This window comes from Anoplopoma fimbria, unplaced genomic scaffold (genome assembly GCF_027596085.1).
Source record: "Anoplopoma fimbria isolate UVic2021 breed Golden Eagle Sablefish unplaced genomic scaffold, Afim_UVic_2022 Un_contig_8362_pilon_pilon, whole genome shotgun sequence".
Classification (NCBI taxonomy): domain Eukaryota; kingdom Metazoa; phylum Chordata; class Actinopteri; order Perciformes; family Anoplopomatidae; genus Anoplopoma; species Anoplopoma fimbria.
The window spans coordinates 25070-43496 of record NW_026553148.1 but is presented as its reverse complement, the minus strand read 5'-3'; the positions used below and the strand labels follow the sequence as shown (position 1 = coordinate 43496).

Sequence of the window (18427 nt, the reverse complement as noted above, 5' to 3'; positions counted from 1 at the left end):
GGACTTCGCCCGGTCCACGAGCTTGAGGGACACTGTGGCAGTAACATGCATACACGGGGAGACTAAGAACTACCCCACTACCCTCCTTCACCTACAGACCACAAAGGGGCAATACACAGGACCAGTGGGAGTCGTCCCAAACCTGCCAGTGCCGGTTCTTATTGGGAGGGACTCCCCACTGTTCAGCCAACTGTGGGCCAGTTTGGCCGGAGAGGGGGGAGAGGGGGGGAACCTAAAGGAAAGAGGACACCGGAGAAGGGCGAGGGCCGATAAGAGGGAGGTCCGGATGTGTGGCCTACACGAGGTGGACCCACAGGGGTCAACTGAACCTCTATCGGGAAGTGACGCAGGGGACACAGGACAGGAGGCAGGGGAGGCGAGTATGGACAATCTGTTCCCGATGGACCATGAGGCAACGCCAGAGCCGGCCTCATTATCGGGACGGTTCGGAACAGCCCAACTGGAGGATCCCAACCTGACGAGTGCTCTCCAGCAGGTGACCGTGGTGGACGGGAAGGCCATCGAGGGGGTAGGTCTGATCACATACCCTCATTTTGCCATCAAGAACAAGTTGTTGTATCAGGTCGTAAAGAGGAATGATGAATGTGTGGAGTTGTTGTTGGTGCCCCGTCCCTTTGTTCAATCAGTCCTGCAGCTGGCACACTCCCACCTTCTTGGGGCTCATCTAGGGGTGGAGAAGACCCTGGACCGGATCAAGGCAAGATTCCACTGGCCGGGGTAAAGAGGGCAGTGGAAGATTACTGCCGCAGTTGCCCGGAGTGCCAACAGGTGGCACCAAAACCACATTTCCGTGGCCCATTAATTCCCCTACCCATTATTTCAGTTCCTTTCAGCAGGATTGCCATGGACCTGGTGGGACCACTACCCAAGAGCAGCCGGGGCACCAGTACATCCTGGTGATACTGGATTATGCCACTAGGTACCCTGAAGCCATTCCACTGCGCACCATGGCCTCAAAAGGAATTGCACGTGAGTTGGTCCTGATGTTCTCCCGGGTGGGCATTCCCGAGGAGATCTTGACAGACCAGGGAACCCCGTTCATGTCACGAATCATGAAAGACCTCTGCAAATTAATGCAAATAAAACAGTTGCGCACCTCAGTATATCACCCGCAGACCGATGGACTAGTGGAAAGGTTCAACCGGACCCTGAAGCAGATGCTGAAGAAGGTGATGGAGGCGGACGGACGGAATTGGGACCAGCTGCTTCCCTATCTCATGTTCTCGATCAGAGAAGTGCCCCAATCGTCGACCGGCCACTCTCCATTTGAACTCCTCTATGGGAGACGACCCCGGGGCTGCTGGACATAGCGAAGGAAGCCTGGGAACAGCAACCGTCGCCCCATCGAACCATGGTGGAACACGTGGGAGACATGAGGGACCGGATGGCCACCCTGTGGCCCCTGGTGCGGGAACACATGCAGGAGGCCCAGGTTGCCCAAGCACGGGTCTACAACAGAGGGGCCCAACAGCGAGACTTCCAGCCCGGAGATAAAGTGCTGGTACTTGTCCCCACAACAGAGTGTAAGTTTCTGGCCCGGTGGAACGGGCCATACGAAGTACTTGAAAAGGTAGGGGAGGTGAATTATAGAGTCCGACAGCCGGGACGAAGGAGGCCGACTCAAATTTACCATGTAAACCTGTTAAAGAAATGGAATGCCCGGGATGTACTCTGCTCTATTCCTCCAAAGGCTACCAGTGAAACCGGGCCGGCCAAGGTGCCCCTAGGGGAACAGCTGAGCCCAGCACAGAGGCAGGAGCTCATGGAGTTGGTCGACCAGAACCAGGATGTGTTCTCCAGTGAACCGGGCCACACCAATCTGGTACAGCACCACATCATCACTGAGCCCGGGAAAAAGGTGAAATTGAGACCCTACCGCATACCGGAGGCCAGGAGAGAGGCCGTCAGGACCGAGGTAAAGACTATGTTGGAAGCGGGAGTCATTGAGGTGTCAAACAGTGAGTGGTGCAGCCCCATAGTGTTGGTGCCGAAACCCGATGGCACCATACGCTTCTGCAACGACTTTAGGAAGCTAAATGAGATATCTAAATTTGACGCCTACCCCATGCCCCTGGTGCGGGAACACATGCAGGAGGCCCAGGTTGCCCAAGCACGGGTCTACAACAGAGGGGCCCAACAGCGAGACTTCCAGCCCGGTGACGCCAACTCGGACTGTGAGGAATCTGGGTGTGACCCTCGACGACCAACTGTCGTTCTCAGCAAACATTGCATCGGTCACACGCTCCTGCAGATTCCTCCTCTACAACATCAGGAGGATTCGCCCCTTCCTCACTGAGGAGACGGCGCAGGTGCTCATCCAGGCTCTGGTCATCTCCCGCCTGGACTACTGCAACTCACTACTTGCTGGAGCCCCGGCGTCGGCCATCAGACCTCTGGAGCTTGTCCAGAAAGCTGCAGCACGTCTGGTGTTCAATCGCCCCAAGTTCTCTCACACAACTTCCCTTCTCCGTTCCCTACACTGGCTCCCTGTAAGAGCTCGCATCCAGTTTAAGACTCTGGTGCTAGCCTACAGGGCAGTGAAAGGAACAGCTCCTTCCTATCTCCAGGCCTTGGTCAAGCCCTACACCCCTGCCCGACCACTTCGCTCTGCTGCCTCGGGCGACTGGTTGCCCCGTCGCTCAGAGGTCCCTGCGGCCGATCCACCCGGTCACAGCTTTTTTCTGTCCTGGCCCCTCAATGGTGGAATGAACTCCCCACTGACGTCAGGACAGCAGAGTCGCTGCCCATCTTCAGGCGCAGGCTGAAAACTCACCTCTTCAGGAAGTACTACCCGGAGCCTTCCTCGTAGCACTTATGGCATTCGTATTAGTTGTTGCACTTACTGTATTTGTATCAGTTCGCTGCACTTATTGAATTCGTATTCGTTTACTGCACTTATCCTATTCGTAGTAGTTTGTAGCACTTACTATATTCGGATTAGTCTGTTGCAATTATTGTTTTCGTAGTAATCTGCCTCTGCACTATACTTTTGCTCTGGCTTATACTTTGAGATGCTTGTTTAAGAAAGGAGATGCACTTATGACTTCTGGTGACTAGTAGTTCTCTTGAATACCTATGTTGAATACACTTCCTGTAAGTCGCTTTGGATAAAAGCGTCTGCTAAATGACTGTAATGTAATGTAATGTAATGCCCCGAATAGATGAACTCATAGAACGGCTAGGGACAGCCCGGTATATCAGCACGCTCGACCTGACAAAGGGTTATTGGCAGGTACCCTTAGCTCCCGAGGCGCGGGAGAAAACCGCTTTTGCCACTCCTGACGGGCTGTTCCACTACAGGAAGCTACCCTTCGGATTGCACGGGGCCCCGCCCACCTTCCAGAGGTTGATGGACCGGGTACTCCGTCCCCATCGGGGGTACGCGGCCGCCTATATTGACGATATAGTCATCCATGGGAGTGAGTGGGACACTCATGTGAAGCAGGTGAGCGCAGTGTTGCAGGCCTTACGGGAGGCGGGGCTAACGGCTAACCCAAAGAAGTGCCAGCTCGGTCTGCAGGAGGCGGAGTACCTGGGCTACACCATTGGGAGGGGATGTGTGAAACCCCAGATGAAGAAGGTGGAGGCGATACAGGACTGGCCCCTGACCAAGAAACAGGTACGCATGTTTGTGGGGCTTACCAGCTACTACCGGAGGTTTATTCCCCACTTTGCATCCGTAGCCAGCCCCCTGACAGATCTGACCAGGGACCGGCTGCCCGCCCAAGTCACATGGACCGAGGAGACGGAGAAAGCCTTTCAGGACCTAAAGACCGCACTGTGTTCAGGACCCGTGCTGGTAACCCCGGACTTCACCAAGCCAATGGTGGTGCAGACGGATGCGTCGGAAACAGGGGTGGGGGCAGTGTTGTCACAACTACATGAAGGTGAGGAACACCCGATTATTTATATCAGCCGGAAGTTGTTGCCGAGGGAACAAAAATACTCCACGGTGGAGAAGGAATGTCTTGCCATCAAGTGGGCCCTGGAAACCCTGAAGTACTACCTGTTGGGGCGCCACTTCACCCTGGTCACAGATCATGCACCACTGGTTTGGATGTCAAGGAATAAGGACAGTAATGCCAGGGTCACCCGCTGGTTCCTATCATTACAACCTTTTGCCTTCTCGGTTGTTCACAGGTCCGGGGCAGCCCATGGGAATGCGGATGCCCTATCCAGGAGGGATGCTCTGGGGAGCTGGACCGCCCCTCCCTCCCGGTCGGAGCTGAGGGGGAGGGTGTGTGGCAGACGCCAGGGAGGGGTGGTGATTGAGGGGAGGTATGTGGCAGCATGCTGGCTCCACCCCCAAGCTTTACAGGGACTGCCTCCCTTAACGATGCAAGCCTGAGGTGCATTAGGCAGGAGTGCTTGGGGATAAAAGGGAGCATGCAACTACATGGAGGGAAGCCTACTATGGAGTGCCTCTGCGTGAGCCTCTGCGAACTGTGTGTGGCCAAAGAGTGCAGGAAACCTGAACATTGACAGATTATTTGTGTACTGACCGCTTTGTGTGAGAACCCTCCCGGTGACGACCCCTGGACTACGGACTACGGACTACGGACTCTGGATTACCCTTTTCCCCACCCTGGTGACATTTATTCGTCTATGTTGAATAAACCACCTTATTGAACTGCTCTCGGTGTGTGTATCATTTGACTTGGTGGCGTGGAAACCCCACACCCACTGGCCCGCTACAAGTGGTACAGTCATTAAACAGCCTGGTTTAATTCTTAACATCCTAAATAAATAATATATGTAGAAAGACATGTAACAATTTAGCTGAAATAATGGCTTTTCATGTTTAAGAGTCTTGAAAACATGAAAAAATACGGCAAAAGTGTAAGAATGTTCTCACCTGCACTATCTGAAGAGAGCTCGGGAAGCTTTTCTTTTGACCATCTTGCATAACCCCAAATACCACATAGGCAGTCCCATCCACCTCTTGACCAAACAGATACCTAAAGCCACAAGACAGGGACACATTAAAACCCACAATGAAGCAAAAGAAAAAATCCCAAAATAAACAAACACAAATAAGACAAAAAAACAAAAGCCCCAACACAACCTCTTAATAACTCCCTTTATTTGTCCTCCTGTATCAATCTACAGTCAAACCTGGTCTCTCAAGCCACAAAACAAAAACCTTCACATACACAGCTCTGATGTTGACGGTGAGCTCTTCACTGTCCACGTAGAAGAAGGAACTCCTAGGTGTCAGTTTGACCTCAAAACTGGGCAGCACTGCAATATGGAAAACATTTGATTGTTTTGCTAATCAGGTTAAAAAAATGGTGAATGTTTATATAGGTTTTAAATTGAAGTGCAGGTAATGAAGCACCCACCGTATTCTTTGACCTCGAACTCTGCAGAATAGCTCTGCTGTGGGTTGCTTTGGAACTTTGTCACCACCTTCCACAGTCCAGGACTACACACACACACACACACACACACACACCATTAAAATAATCATTTAGAGACTGAAAGTAACACAGGGACAGACTTTGTTTGCGTTATGATAAGTATATATATTTATACCCTACACAAAAGAGCTGCTGCACATAACTTGACATTTATACTACTGTCCTGACGTTTACAAGAAAAGGTTTTTAGTTTTCAGGTTGGCTTTGCATTATATAGAAAGGGTGCAGTACTTGTATTTTATGCCTTTTTAGGCTAGTTTTACTTTATAGGGATTAAATGTATTTCCGACCATTGACAATTTATATTTAGCCTTTAAAAGATAAACAGAGCTACAAAGAGCTAACCCTAACCCTAAGGAATTTTGTTGGAGAGTTAAATAATATTATAAACACTTGTGTCTATCAGTGGAAACGATCTTCAAACCTTAATAACCCCATGATCCTTGCTTTATTACATTCTGTGTAATGTGAAATTTAAAGGCGGCTTTAATATACATGATTTCCAGAGTAGCACTAGATTTTCTATTTAAAAGCAAAGATGGCAGCTGCTGCTACTCTGTTAGCTAAGTTAGTTTATCTTTTAGCAGGTCTAGTTTATCTGAGCTGTTTGCCTTGCCGGGTTAAAAACACCTCTTAACAACATAATGTATGAAAATACAATGTGAAAAATGTTATTTTCATAAGCTACTAACCTGACAATTTCAGCAAGTTGGAAATCTCCAGAGTGCATCCCTGCTTCCAAAGGTACTGGATCAAGTGGTAAAATGATGTTTTCAGGGGTCTAAAAACAAACAATCTTCAATAACTATTAACAGAGAGCCGTGGTAAATTATGAATTCATTTAGTAAATCCATGCTATATTTTATGTATGTCTTTTGTCTACAATCCTCCATCCTGGTTAACGTACATTTTGACCATAGACTGTATGATATTGACACTTTTTCAGCTATTTCTAATTTGCGTTTGGCTTTCTTTAATGCGCAACTCCACCACTAGTGGGAGATGTGCATTTATTTCAGTTACAGCTGTTCAAATGATATCACATTCAGTTCTTTGCTTCTCATAGATAAATCACAATACCACAATCTCGATGGAAATAGAAGCATCAGTTTGGATGTCATCATTCCTCTCTACTGGCTCCATACGAGGCGTCACTGCAAACATCCTGTAATGAACTGACAGAGAGAGAAAGAGGTTAATTCTGCTGCTGAGGGTTGAAGGACAGTGTATCTATTTTGGGTCATGTGACTGTTTAACATATTGTTTGAAAAGAAAGGTTCATTAACTTCACTGTAATTTACAGTCAATCATTAAATCTGGAAAAAAAGCTACTTGAAGACATGATTACAGAAGTAGGTGTGTTTTTGCTCTTTTGTAGATTTGAACTCACCTTTGCTGTTGGGGGTGTAGAGGGTCTTATCAGTCTGTATGAAGATGTACCCGGACTGAAAGGACACTAAGACCACTTTCTCCAGCAGTCGGTCAGGAAACTCAGCTTGCAGGTACACATACTGCTTCATGCTGGCATCCTGACTGAAGTCTCCAGCAGGGATCTGAAACCAGTATGAAGAGACACAAGTAGGGCACCAGTAGCATTGTGGGGTTGCCTAAATCACATACATTTCAGAATTCATTCATAGATTATTTGTGGCCATGTTAGAAAATGAAGCCAAGTAACAGTGACAGATTATTACATATACAGTGACAGTATTTCATTTACCGTTATTTTCCCAAGCTGCTGAAATTGATTTTCATTGTTAAGCGTCACAGATGTGGTTGCCAGCTTTTTGGTTTTGGTTGGATGGTTCATCACGTTGATGTTCACATTGATGTCTGCTCCAGAGCAGTCTTGACACTCAACAAAGATATTTTCTGCTGTTCCTACACGCAGCAAGTTGGGGGCAGACAACACCTTCCTGCAGAGCAGCGGAGAGAGGGGAAGATATCGATTATATCATAATAATATTATGTAGTCATTGTGTTGTAATTCCACATTCTGTTAAGGATGTACAGACATGCATGCACGCTCACAGGACCGAACGCATGACCTCACACATGCTTACGTCTGGTGGAGATAATAAAGGAAGGTTGACACTGTTTAAACACAATTAGAGGTTTGACTATTTGTCCAGAGGAATTGAGATTGGATCTGTCGGAGAAGTGGTTCCCAACCTTTCATGTGTACGACCCCCAGCTTGTAACCCCTCAACACAGGTTTTAACTGAGAGCAGTGAGATTTTTCTGTCTTTTATGAGGGGAATCTTTTCATTATTTCACAAGAAGAAAAGGAAAGAAGTCAGAAAAAACAAACATGGTTTTGTGTAACAGAAATGTTTTTCATCTCCTTACTCCTCAGGTTTATCTTGGTTCCAAAGCCTCAGGATGAGAAGCACTTCTTTAGAGGCTGTGAGTTAAAGTTTCAATTCACCCAAATCAACAAGATAAACAAATCTATTTGCCCAGATGAGGATCATGACTGCATGGACTTCACCCACAATTAGTGATCTATTGATTACTTTGATGAAGATCCAGCAGTGGACCAACAGAACATTTCATCATGGCTTTAGACTTTTGCTCTGTCTGGCATAAGGAATTGTTCTGCAAACTCTGAGCCAACTTCAGGGCCAACAGACTTGCCCTTATTTGAAAGTCCACATTACCTTGTGACACAAACAGCAAACTGGACTGCAGCTCCTCATTAAGTAAGACACAAGTCAATCTAATATTTGTACATACACTTTTAAAAATTGAATTTAAATGCAGATATCATTGTTGATCCCATTTTATTTCAAACAGTAATAGTGTGAATATCAGGAAGATGAACAAACGAACAAACTGTATACTTTATCTCTGTTTTGGGTGTATTAATTTGAGTCCAGAGGGCAGTGTGTAAAGGAAAGGTAGGTCTACTTACAATGGAGCTCCTTCAGCTACAGAAGTCAGGGAGACCAAGGCCACAGAGGCCACCAGCCACAGCAGAGTCCTACTCATCCTCCTGACTGATCCTGATCTGCAGTCAATAGAGACGGTCGCTGTGCAGCACCCTCCTTTTATCCTCCCTCCACCCTCCTCCATCACCTCCTCTTCACCTCACCAAGTTTTTCTGTACACATGTATGGACACAAACACACATTATCATTAACATTATTTTATTCCAGCTGCAGTTGAGAAACTGTTGAGTTTGGATAAACATTATCTCTGCTCTGAAGAAAAAGATAAACAGTAGAAAATCAATGAGGGTTTACATGTTTGACTAACAAGAGGAATAAATAGTTCACTGCAACATTAAAGCAAAACAGCTTCACATGTTTTCTAATGTGACACCTTTGGTTGCTACTTTTCTTTTCTAATTCTTGACATTTTGAGTTTTCTAATTCTTGTTCTGGACCTGATAAACCAGCATTCTTACACAAAAACAAACATATTGAACATGCACACAGACAAATTCTGAAAGTCGTGAAAAATGTCTGGCAGGGTTTTTTGGAGTTTCAACAGCAATTTCTGATCATAATCAAACAAATTGCATGATTTTAATACTTTGTATAAGTTATCTAAGTTGATTTTTGTTTATTGAAATAGGCTTATGATGTGAATTTGTCACATCATTTTTAATTGTCACATATTTACCAGTTTCACATATTTTGCAAACCCAGCTCATCATGTGACCATACTGCCACCCAGTGCTCAATTGGTGATAACACAGATATGTGTCAAAGTGATGAGATGTTGTGACGCCATCAAGGTGACAGTACATATTAGCGATAATTATAAAATGTTTACACGCTAATAAGTCACATGACCGACGCACATTTCTGACCCGCATTATCTTTGTTAAAGCCTGTGTATTAAGTGTATGTAACTGAAACTCCATTTCTGTAAACATACAAGTTGATGAGTGTGTAAGGTTCATTCATTTCTTGTTTTAGTCTGACTGAGCTCCATACCCACACCTGTATTTTTTGTTTGAAAACAGCAGTTGTGTCAATACTTTTCTCATCAAAACTCCTTTGAGCATCTTATAATTATTCTTTTTAAGAAAGCCTTATTTTGTTTTAGTGTACGTCTGTTGATGAGAATTCAAAGACTCTTTGCCAGATCACTGGGTGAGGATTCAGAAGACAGTGAAGAGCCACAGGTCCTCCACTCACCAACGTGAGTCCTCCGGCAGAGCTGAGACTACTAGGACCGAGGAAGCAACTGCAGAGACCCGCAAAAGTCATCTGGACCCCACGGCTCAAAATAGGAAACTATCAACGTTATTATGATCCAGAGTTGGTGTCGGAGATATACAGCGGGTACGGAAAGTATTCAGACCCCTTTAAATTTTTCACCCTTTGTTTCATTGCAGCCATTTGCTAAAATCGAAAAAGTTCATTTTTTTCGCATTAATGTACACTCAGCAACCCATCTTGACAGAAAAAAACAGAAATGTAGAAATTTTTGGAAATTTATTAAAAAAGAAAAACTGAAATATCACATGGTCATAAGTATTCAGACCCTTTGCTCAGTATTGAGTAGAAGCACCCTTTTGAGCTAGTACAGCCATGAGTCTTCTTGGGAATGATGCAACAAGTTTCTCACACCTGGATTTGGGGATCCTCTGCCATTCTTCCTTGCAGATCCTCTCCAGTTCTGTCAGGTTGGATGGTGAACGTTGGTGGACAGCCATTTTCAGGTCTCTCCAGAGATGCTCAATTGGGTTTAGGTCAGGGCTCTGGCTGGGCCAGTCAAGAATGGTCACAGACTTGTTCCGAAGCCACTCCTTTGTTATTTTAGCTGTGTGCTTCGGGTCATTGTCTTGTTGGAAGGTGAACCTTCGGCCCAGTCTGAGGTCCTGAGCACTCTGGAGGAGGTTTTCTTCCAGGATATCTCTGTACTTGGCCGCATTCATCTTTCCTTCAATTGCAACCAGTCGTCCTGTCCCTGCAGCTGAAAAACACCCCCATAGCATGATGCTGCCACCACCATGTTTCACTGTTGGGATTGTATTGGGCAGGTGATGAGCAGTGCCTGGTTTTCTCCACACATACCGCTTAGAATTAACGCCAAAAGTTCAATCTTGGTCTCATCAGACCAGAGAATCTTATTTCTCATAGTTTGGGAGTCCTCCATGTGTTTTTTGGCAAACTCTATGCGGGCTTTCATATGTCTTGCACTGAGGAGAGGCTTCCGTCGGGCCACTCTGCCATAAAGCCCCGACTGGTGGAGGGCTGCAGTGATAGTTGACTTTGTGGAACTTTCTCCCATCTCCCTACTGCATCTCTGGAGCTCAGCCACAGTGATCTTTGGGTTCTTCTTTACCTCTCTCACCAAGGCTCTTCTCCCACGATTGCTCAGTTTGGCTGGACGGCCAGGTCTAGGAAGAGTTCTGGTCATCCCATACTTCTTCCATTTAAGGATTATGGAGGCCACTGTGCTCTTAGGAACCTTGAGTGCTGCAGAAATTCTTTTGTAACCTTGGCCAGATCTGTGCCTTGCCACAATTCTGTCTCTGAGCTCCTTGGGCAGTTCCTTCGACCTCATGATTCTCATTTGTTCTGACATGCACTGTGAGCTGTAAGGTCTTATATAGACAGGTGTGTGCCTTTCCTAATCAAGTCCAATCAGTTTAATTAAACACAGCTGGACTCCAATGAAGGAGTAGAACCATCTCAAGGAGGATCAGAAGAAATGGACAGCATGTGAGTTGAATATGAGTGTCACAGCAAAGGGTCTGAATACTTATGACCATGTGATATTTCAGTTTTTCTTTTTTAATAAATTTGCAAAAATTTCTACATTTCTGTTTTTTTCTGTCAAGATGGGTTGCTGAGTGTACATTAATGCGAAAAAATGAACTTTTTCGATTTTAGCAAATGGCTGCAATGAAACAAAGAGTGAAAAATTTAAAGGGGTCTGAATACTTTCCGTACCCACTGTATGTATGGAGGCTCTGAATAATAGTAATTTAGATTGACCGGGTAGAGTAGGGATTACAGTAGGACTTTTCTTCACTATTTGATATGATATTGCCTGTTTATTTGAAATCAATTCATTCATGATTTGTATTCTTGTTTAATTATTAATCTTGTCATCCATTCTTCTAATCCTATAAGAAATAAATTACCCATTTATCGCCAAGTCATTGTCATATTATTTCAAAGTGGGAACTAGGAAATACAGAAAATACAAATAAACTGAACAGCCAACTGAGGTTGAATCCAGGTAATGTCTTAATTTGTCAGTGGTTTTACAATGACCTGAAAGCCCCGTTCACTGCTGCTGCAGTAATCTTTTCAGTGATTGGTTAATATATTAATTGTCATACAGTATATTCTGAGTCTTAAGCTCCTACCCCTCGTTGAAAGTCTGTGTTCAACTTCATTATAGAGGAAACAGACAGTGATGACAAGTAGTTATATTAAATAAAAGGCTGTATATAATTACAGACCATGAGATAAAAAAATTATTTGTTTGAATATAAACAGGGTAACACTGACTTTCACATTTAAAGTATCGCATAGCTATAAGGAGGACACAACTAAAAGCATTTCATCCTAGTAGTACTGAACCTATTTGATAGCACTTTACAGCTCCTGAATGGCACTAGCTTGTACAATTTTCTTTTTTTAAAGATTTAATACAGTTAACCAGGCTCTTTTTAAAGTTAAAAAGTATGCCTAAATTACAGGACGTAAATCTCCATTTTACAGTTATTTTTATGTATGGATTAAATAAACAAGATTTGATTTCTTTAATCAATAGCTAAGCTTTCCATTTACTTTCACCTTTTTTACTAAGCCGGCCATCCGGTTCTAGCTACATACTCAGCGTGTGAGACTGCTATCAATCTGACATTATGCATGAAGCAGATAAGTGCATTTTCCAAAATGTTGACTTTTAAACAGGCGTTTTTTGGTCACTACAAAACCAACACCACCTACTTAAAAACAAGGGGTTATGGCTAAATCAGCAAATGCAAATAGAAAAAGTAATTTTGCACTTGAAGATGTTTTTTAGTTAGATAATTGAAAATTTGGATATCCTTTGTGTATGAGTTGGACTACATAAGATGAGTATGTTCATTGATTATTATTGTCATATTCATTTGTTGATAATAATAATAATTGATGACATTGTGATCTAAATATCAGCTTTATTACAGCTGCAGTTCTCAATAATTGATAATAATAATAATAATATAATAATAATAATTAATTAGTCAACTTTCTATGCATCACCCCCCACTGAGCTCGCTCATCAAACTTTATTAAACTTCTACTTCAAGTTGAACTTATCAACATTTACCTTAAACAATTTAACAGTAATCACTTTAATCTGTAAAGAAAACACAGATAAGTTTAAAACCATTAGATTTTAATCAATACAGTGAAATATTGTCGGCCCTTATAACCCATAGCAGGGAAAGTTTTACATAAAAAAATTCAAACAATTAAAAAGAACACTTTATTTCCTTCAGTTTCACTACTGCTGACATCCAAAGAGTTGGTACTGCTGGACCATCTCCTCCATGCCCAAACAGGTAGGTCTGTGTTCATCAATTTGACACTCTGCATCTGTGGGCCAATACTCAATCCAGGTTCTCTGTCCGAGTATATACTGATACCTGAGGAGAGCAAAAAGAAAAAGGCATTGCTTCTTTATGTGACCAGTTAAATGTAACATGCTGGAACGTAACATGACAAAGCCTCCTCCCTCCTTATGTACATTTAATCCCTCTGTCAATAGCAACAGTTACACATTAACAAGAGTACAAGAAAGGCTCACTTGATTTAGTAATAGAAAGCAGTGAAACATTTAAACACACACACCACACACATTCACACAAAGAACAAACTTACGACTGGTCTTGGTCATCTCTGTGAATATCTTTGGATGCGCCCATGATAAGGTAGGTATTGCCTGTTCTCAGATCTAAAGGCTCCCTGCAGTGCGGAGGACTGAGGAATATGCGCAGTTTATTCAGAGGACCCACGTCGGAGTTTCCTGTAATTAAAATATAAGAGAACATAGAAAAGGTAAGGATTGAATGCATTGCTAAAGGTGCAATACAACACATTAGTGATGTATTCTCACATATTACCATCGCCACAGTGGAAGCATGTTTCATGAAATAGTTGGACATACGCTTATTCGAGTTCTTGCAGATATTTAGATAGATACTTCCATTGATACCACTCTCATGACTTTACAGCAAATGTGCAGACAACTGCTGGCTAACTTAGTTTAGCATTAAAGACTGGAAACATTAGCCTGGCTCTGTACAAAGGTAACAAAATCCATCTACTAGCAACTCTAATATACTCTGTTTAATCGAAAAATGAATTGTAAAAATGACAATTCCCCGCTTTAAAGGGCCAGTGAATATAAAATTAATAAGTATGTTTCCTTCATAGTAAAATCACCGGAAAGAAGAATTCATGTTTTTGTTACTTCAAATTAACCGTTTACAGTATATGTAAATAAGGAACAGGTGCTCTTCATTGAGTCCGCCATGTTTCTACGGTAGCCCAGAACGGACAAACCAAACACTCCAGATGGAGCCATTCTCGTCGACCACCGTAGTTCTCCTACACGTCTGACACATGGGGAAAGGTTTCCGTTGGTTGAAATCTGCAACCTCACTGCTAGATGCAGCCAGATCCCACAAACTGGCCCTTTAAGAGGGTGTACTGGACCAACCAGTAACTTCCTGGAGTGTCCTCTTGTTACCTGGCAATGGGAGCTCATTTGGCTGACTGCTACAAACATGTGAGTGGAACCAGTTATCTCATCAAACCCTCTGCCAAAGAGCAAATATGCACATGTCCCAAAATGAGAAATACCCACCTTCTTTGATGACTTCCAATACCCGCACTGTGTAAACATCTGTGGACAAATCTTCTGTAAACTCTTCCAGTCTCACTTTGTACACTGAGGACAGACAAGTTGCAGATTGTGAGCAGAGTTGCTTACTTGCTAATCTCTTTCTCACACCAACACACATTCTTTTGTATAAAAGTGCTGTATAAAAGCAGTCACGCTCACTTACCAAAATCTATTTTATTGTTCACCTCAGTCTCACAGACCTTAGCTGTGCGCTGATCATTGGTGACTTTGTCCTTCTTCTGCATACTGCAGTTCTCTGGAAACACACAATGCACAAAGTAAAAACATGACTGATGACCTTATAAAATAAGCACATGTGGATGTGAGAGGAAGAATTGATGGGTGAAGCTGTACCTAAATCACAATTTAAGTAATTCTTTATCTAGACTGAGGTCTGATCCTACAGGTGCTTGTTGCCTCTGACAAAAGTTCAAATGATTATGTAATAATCTGGTGATTTACTGTAAACCAGTGTTAATTTTGGAAGCTATTTTTATATTTAGTTTTATAAAGCATTCACATGGAATCAGTCAGACCGTAGACGCAGACAGACGCAATCTAGACGGCACTGGAAAAACAAACCAACAGTCAGACGCAATATGTTGCCATGGCGATGGAATAAAATATATTAAATAAAAGTTCTTAATGTCAGAAAATTCATGTAGCTATAAAATGCAGCTTTCTCTTCATATCCTATTGAAAACTTAAAGAACTTTGTCCTTCTGTGAGGGAGCTACAAAACATCTGATTGTAAATTCACTTGAAAATGATGTCAAAAAGTTTAAATGTTTTATGTTTGGACGGCAATGATGTCTGCCGTTACCGTGACGGTATTCTCTGGTGGCCTCACCTAATTTAACCCTCCTGCTCTCGTCCACTAAAATGATATCCGGTTTGTGATATCCGGTTTGTCGTCTTCCGTCTGCCTGATTGCATCTGAATGCAGCATTTGTCTTAGTCTTGAGATGGAAATGCTTATTTGTTTTAATCACCTTCGAGGCCTTTTCATCCTTCATAGTTTTAGTCGACGACAACTTTAATTTTTTTTGTCTAGTTTAAGCAGATGAAATGTCATTTCATTTTAGTCAATTTTAAGTAAAAAATGTTTTCTCTCCTAAATATGTCAGCAATTTTTTATAGTTCAGCAAATTTTTTGCACCGATCGAATGACTAAGAATGCAACTCAGTGGAGTCGCCCCCACCAGGCCCATTATGGAAGCCAATGCCCAACTCCCAACATGCAACATTCTGTGTGTGTGTGTGTTGTGTGTGTGTGTCTAAAAGAGTAGTTTTACATCATCCTGTTTACCTTCAGCACATGTGCATTCTTCATTTCTACAGAGCCGCATTAGTTGTCCAGCTTTCCTCTCTGGATGGTAGAATTTCACACAATGTGTTTCTGAAATGGAAAAGAAAGATATTAGAAAAGGACTCTGTGGCAGCTGCAGTACGTCATCGACTGCTTATCCACAGTGTTGTCTTCTCTGACATCTATTGGCAGCAAAGTACATGGAAGCATCATATGTTTCTAAGTGACTCTGAGACTCACGGTCATAGTATTCATAGACAGACACAGTAGCTGGTTGAAGGACGCCCACTTTCATCGTCTGATGGACCCTAAAAGTGATCTCATCAGGTCGTGTGTGAGAAACCTGTGGAGATAAACAAACAAAGGATGACACAGAGAGAAAAATGATAAAAGGCAAGAAACAGTGATGTCTTACCTTGTCCAGGTAGATGATGAGTGAACCTCTTTCGGACAGGACTTTGTTCATCTCATATTTCGCAATGGTGCGAGCACGTCCTTTGTTCAACTACACACACACACACACACACACACACACACACACACACACACACACACACACACACACACACACACACACACACACACACACACACACACACACACACACACACACACACACACACACACACACACACACACACACAGACAACTTTCTTAACCATAAAAAAAACTTGTTTCTCCTTATAATCACAACTTGTGAACTGTATGTGGGTATACATGCATCCGTTTCTTACTAGGTCCAGGTCATTTGTGTTAACAGTGAAGCCAGTTAGCAAGCCAATATCCAAGATTGACATGGATGCATCGGTGTCCTTGTCCTTATACCTGCACCAAGGATAGACAGAATGAAATAATGGCATAAAGGAGATGGGGAGAAAAAATTATGTTTATTATGTTAGAAAATGTTTTATGTATAGCCATGTTACTGCAAGTCTGGTCAGTATGACATCTTTATTGTACTCACAAAACATCTATTTTCAGCTTGTATATCTTCTCTTCCTCATCCATTTTCTCTGCAGGAGAAAAAGAGATTGAGTATTTCGTTTTTCATGAGGTCGGGATCTTGGCAGAAACAAACTGATGTAAAGACAACAAATGAACAGAAAGAGAGGGAGTGCACCACATTACCTGGGATGAGCTGCACAGACATGTTAAACTTCTGACAGTCACTCTCCTTTTCTTTAGGCAGAGCGTAATACAGCGACACCATCTGTCACATGGATAAAAGTGCCTCGTTCAATGTGATAAACTAATAGAAATGGGTCTTGAAAATAAAGAGTTAAAAATGTATTTGGTCTCATCTGAGATTCAAATAGGACAATTCAACAATCAACAGATGATAAAACTCAGGATATGAAAACATATTGTGCTTACTGTCAACGTTGCTTCTCCTGAGCCGGTGGCTGTCACCTTCACATTCTGGTTAATATCATTGATCTGTGGAAATTATACAACACACACACACACACACACACACACACACACAGACACACACACACACACACACACACACACACACACACACACACACACACACACACACACACACACACACACACACACACACACACACACAGTCAGGGATCAGCAGAAGAAACCTAGGGGCGTGATTATATGTACGAGCCACAGAGTATGTTTGTGTGTCTTCTCACTTTAGATGTTCTGGTGGCGTAGTGGTTGGCCTTGTTGAAGTTGTACTTGTCAGGCCTTGACCTGCCCGGCAACAGGATGTCCACATTCAGATCATACTCTGGTTCTTTAGCATTGGTCCAGTACTCTGCTATTGCCTGGTACACTATTATGGTAGCCTAGAGACAAAAAAGGTGAGAAAACAAGCCTTAGAAATAACAAGTTCAAATTAAACATAGGATTTAGGTATCGAGATGTTGGGGGAGGGGTCTGTGTTACCTGAGTTGATCCATAGCCTCCGCCCACCTTCTGCTGCTTGTTGAACCATCTCACAACAGGTGCGGCATCTTCAAAGAGCTTTATTAACAGAAGGCAAACAAACGGTTGACATTTCCTGTGGTTGCATACGGTTGAAAAATAGTAATCAGTAATAATTTTGTGAAAATAGAGAGATGTCCTGATTCCGGTACAGTTATATTCAAGATTGTAACCTGTCAAAGTCGTTTCCTGTTTCCAAAGTTTCCAAGTCTACCATAGAGCTTCTGAGTCTGATTTTTTCTGTTATGGCACAACCAAACTGCTGCTACTTGAAACTTGAAACCAACATTTCAAGGCACTGACATTACTGAGACTTCACTGACTTGTTTCTAAACCCTGCACCCTTTAAGTGAGGCAACATGGATGATGACTGAGCTGTATGGTTTTTGTAGCATGACATCCTGGTGATCCCACACGAGAGGGAGATGCTCACCTTGGCCTTGACCAGAGCAAGAAGAGCATAAGCTGTGGCCTCCAGAGTGTAAACGTGTCCTCTAGGTGTGTGCCAGTGGGTAAACTCTGGGGAAGACGCACACAAATAGCTGCACATGGAAGAAGCTTTATTCACCGATAATTCCACAATCCCTCGTTTTAGAACGTTTAATGTTATAGAAATAAAAGAAAAAAAGAAGAAATTTCTAACATTTTAACTGATCTTACTATCTTTCTACATAAGAGCCCGGTATGAAAACTGTTTTTTTTATCTCCAATACAGATTATTGATATTGGAGATATTAAAAAATCTAATATTTGGTTTAACACTCATTTCCGTTAAAGATCGCTTTAATTTGAAATTCAAAAATAATTCCCAATAGATGTACAGAACACTTTATATAATCAAACCTTGTCAATTCAGATGGAC

The 18427-nt window shown here is 43.1% G+C and overlaps 2 protein-coding genes across 2 annotated transcripts in view; both read right to left on the bottom strand.

Moving 5' to 3' along the window:
• LOC129116350 (complement C3-like) overlaps positions 1-8531 on the bottom strand; it is a 29367-nt gene extending 20836 nt beyond the window's left edge. Inside the window, exons 1-8 of the mRNA XM_054627275.1 lie at positions 8356-8531; positions 7162-7357; positions 6832-6994; positions 6522-6616; positions 6134-6222; positions 5364-5446; positions 5175-5262; positions 4877-4979 (exon numbers count right to left, since the gene is read on the bottom strand). Coding sequence (XP_054483250.1) covers positions 4877-4979; positions 5175-5262; positions 5364-5446; positions 6134-6222; positions 6522-6616; positions 6832-6994; positions 7162-7357; positions 8356-8516 — 978 coding nt within the window. The 5' untranslated portion in view covers positions 8517-8531. The remainder of the gene's footprint in view (positions 1-4876; positions 4980-5174; positions 5263-5363; positions 5447-6133; positions 6223-6521; positions 6617-6831; positions 6995-7161; positions 7358-8355) is intronic.
• A 4249-nt stretch (positions 8532-12780) lies between these two features.
• Positions 12781-18427, bottom strand: part of LOC129116349 (complement C3-like) — a 30610-nt gene continuing 24963 nt past the window's right edge. The window contains 14 exon segments of the mRNA XM_054627274.1: positions 12781-13047; positions 13283-13427; positions 14271-14354; positions 14473-14565; positions 15619-15708; positions 15859-15961; positions 16034-16123; positions 16353-16443; positions 16583-16631; positions 16747-16828; positions 16993-17055; positions 17271-17426; positions 17527-17604; positions 17999-18084. Of these exon segments, the coding sequence (XP_054483249.1) occupies positions 12906-13047; positions 13283-13427; positions 14271-14354; positions 14473-14565; positions 15619-15708; positions 15859-15961; positions 16034-16123; positions 16353-16443; positions 16583-16631; positions 16747-16828; positions 16993-17055; positions 17271-17426; positions 17527-17604; positions 17999-18084 (1352 nt within the window). The 3' untranslated portion in view covers positions 12781-12905.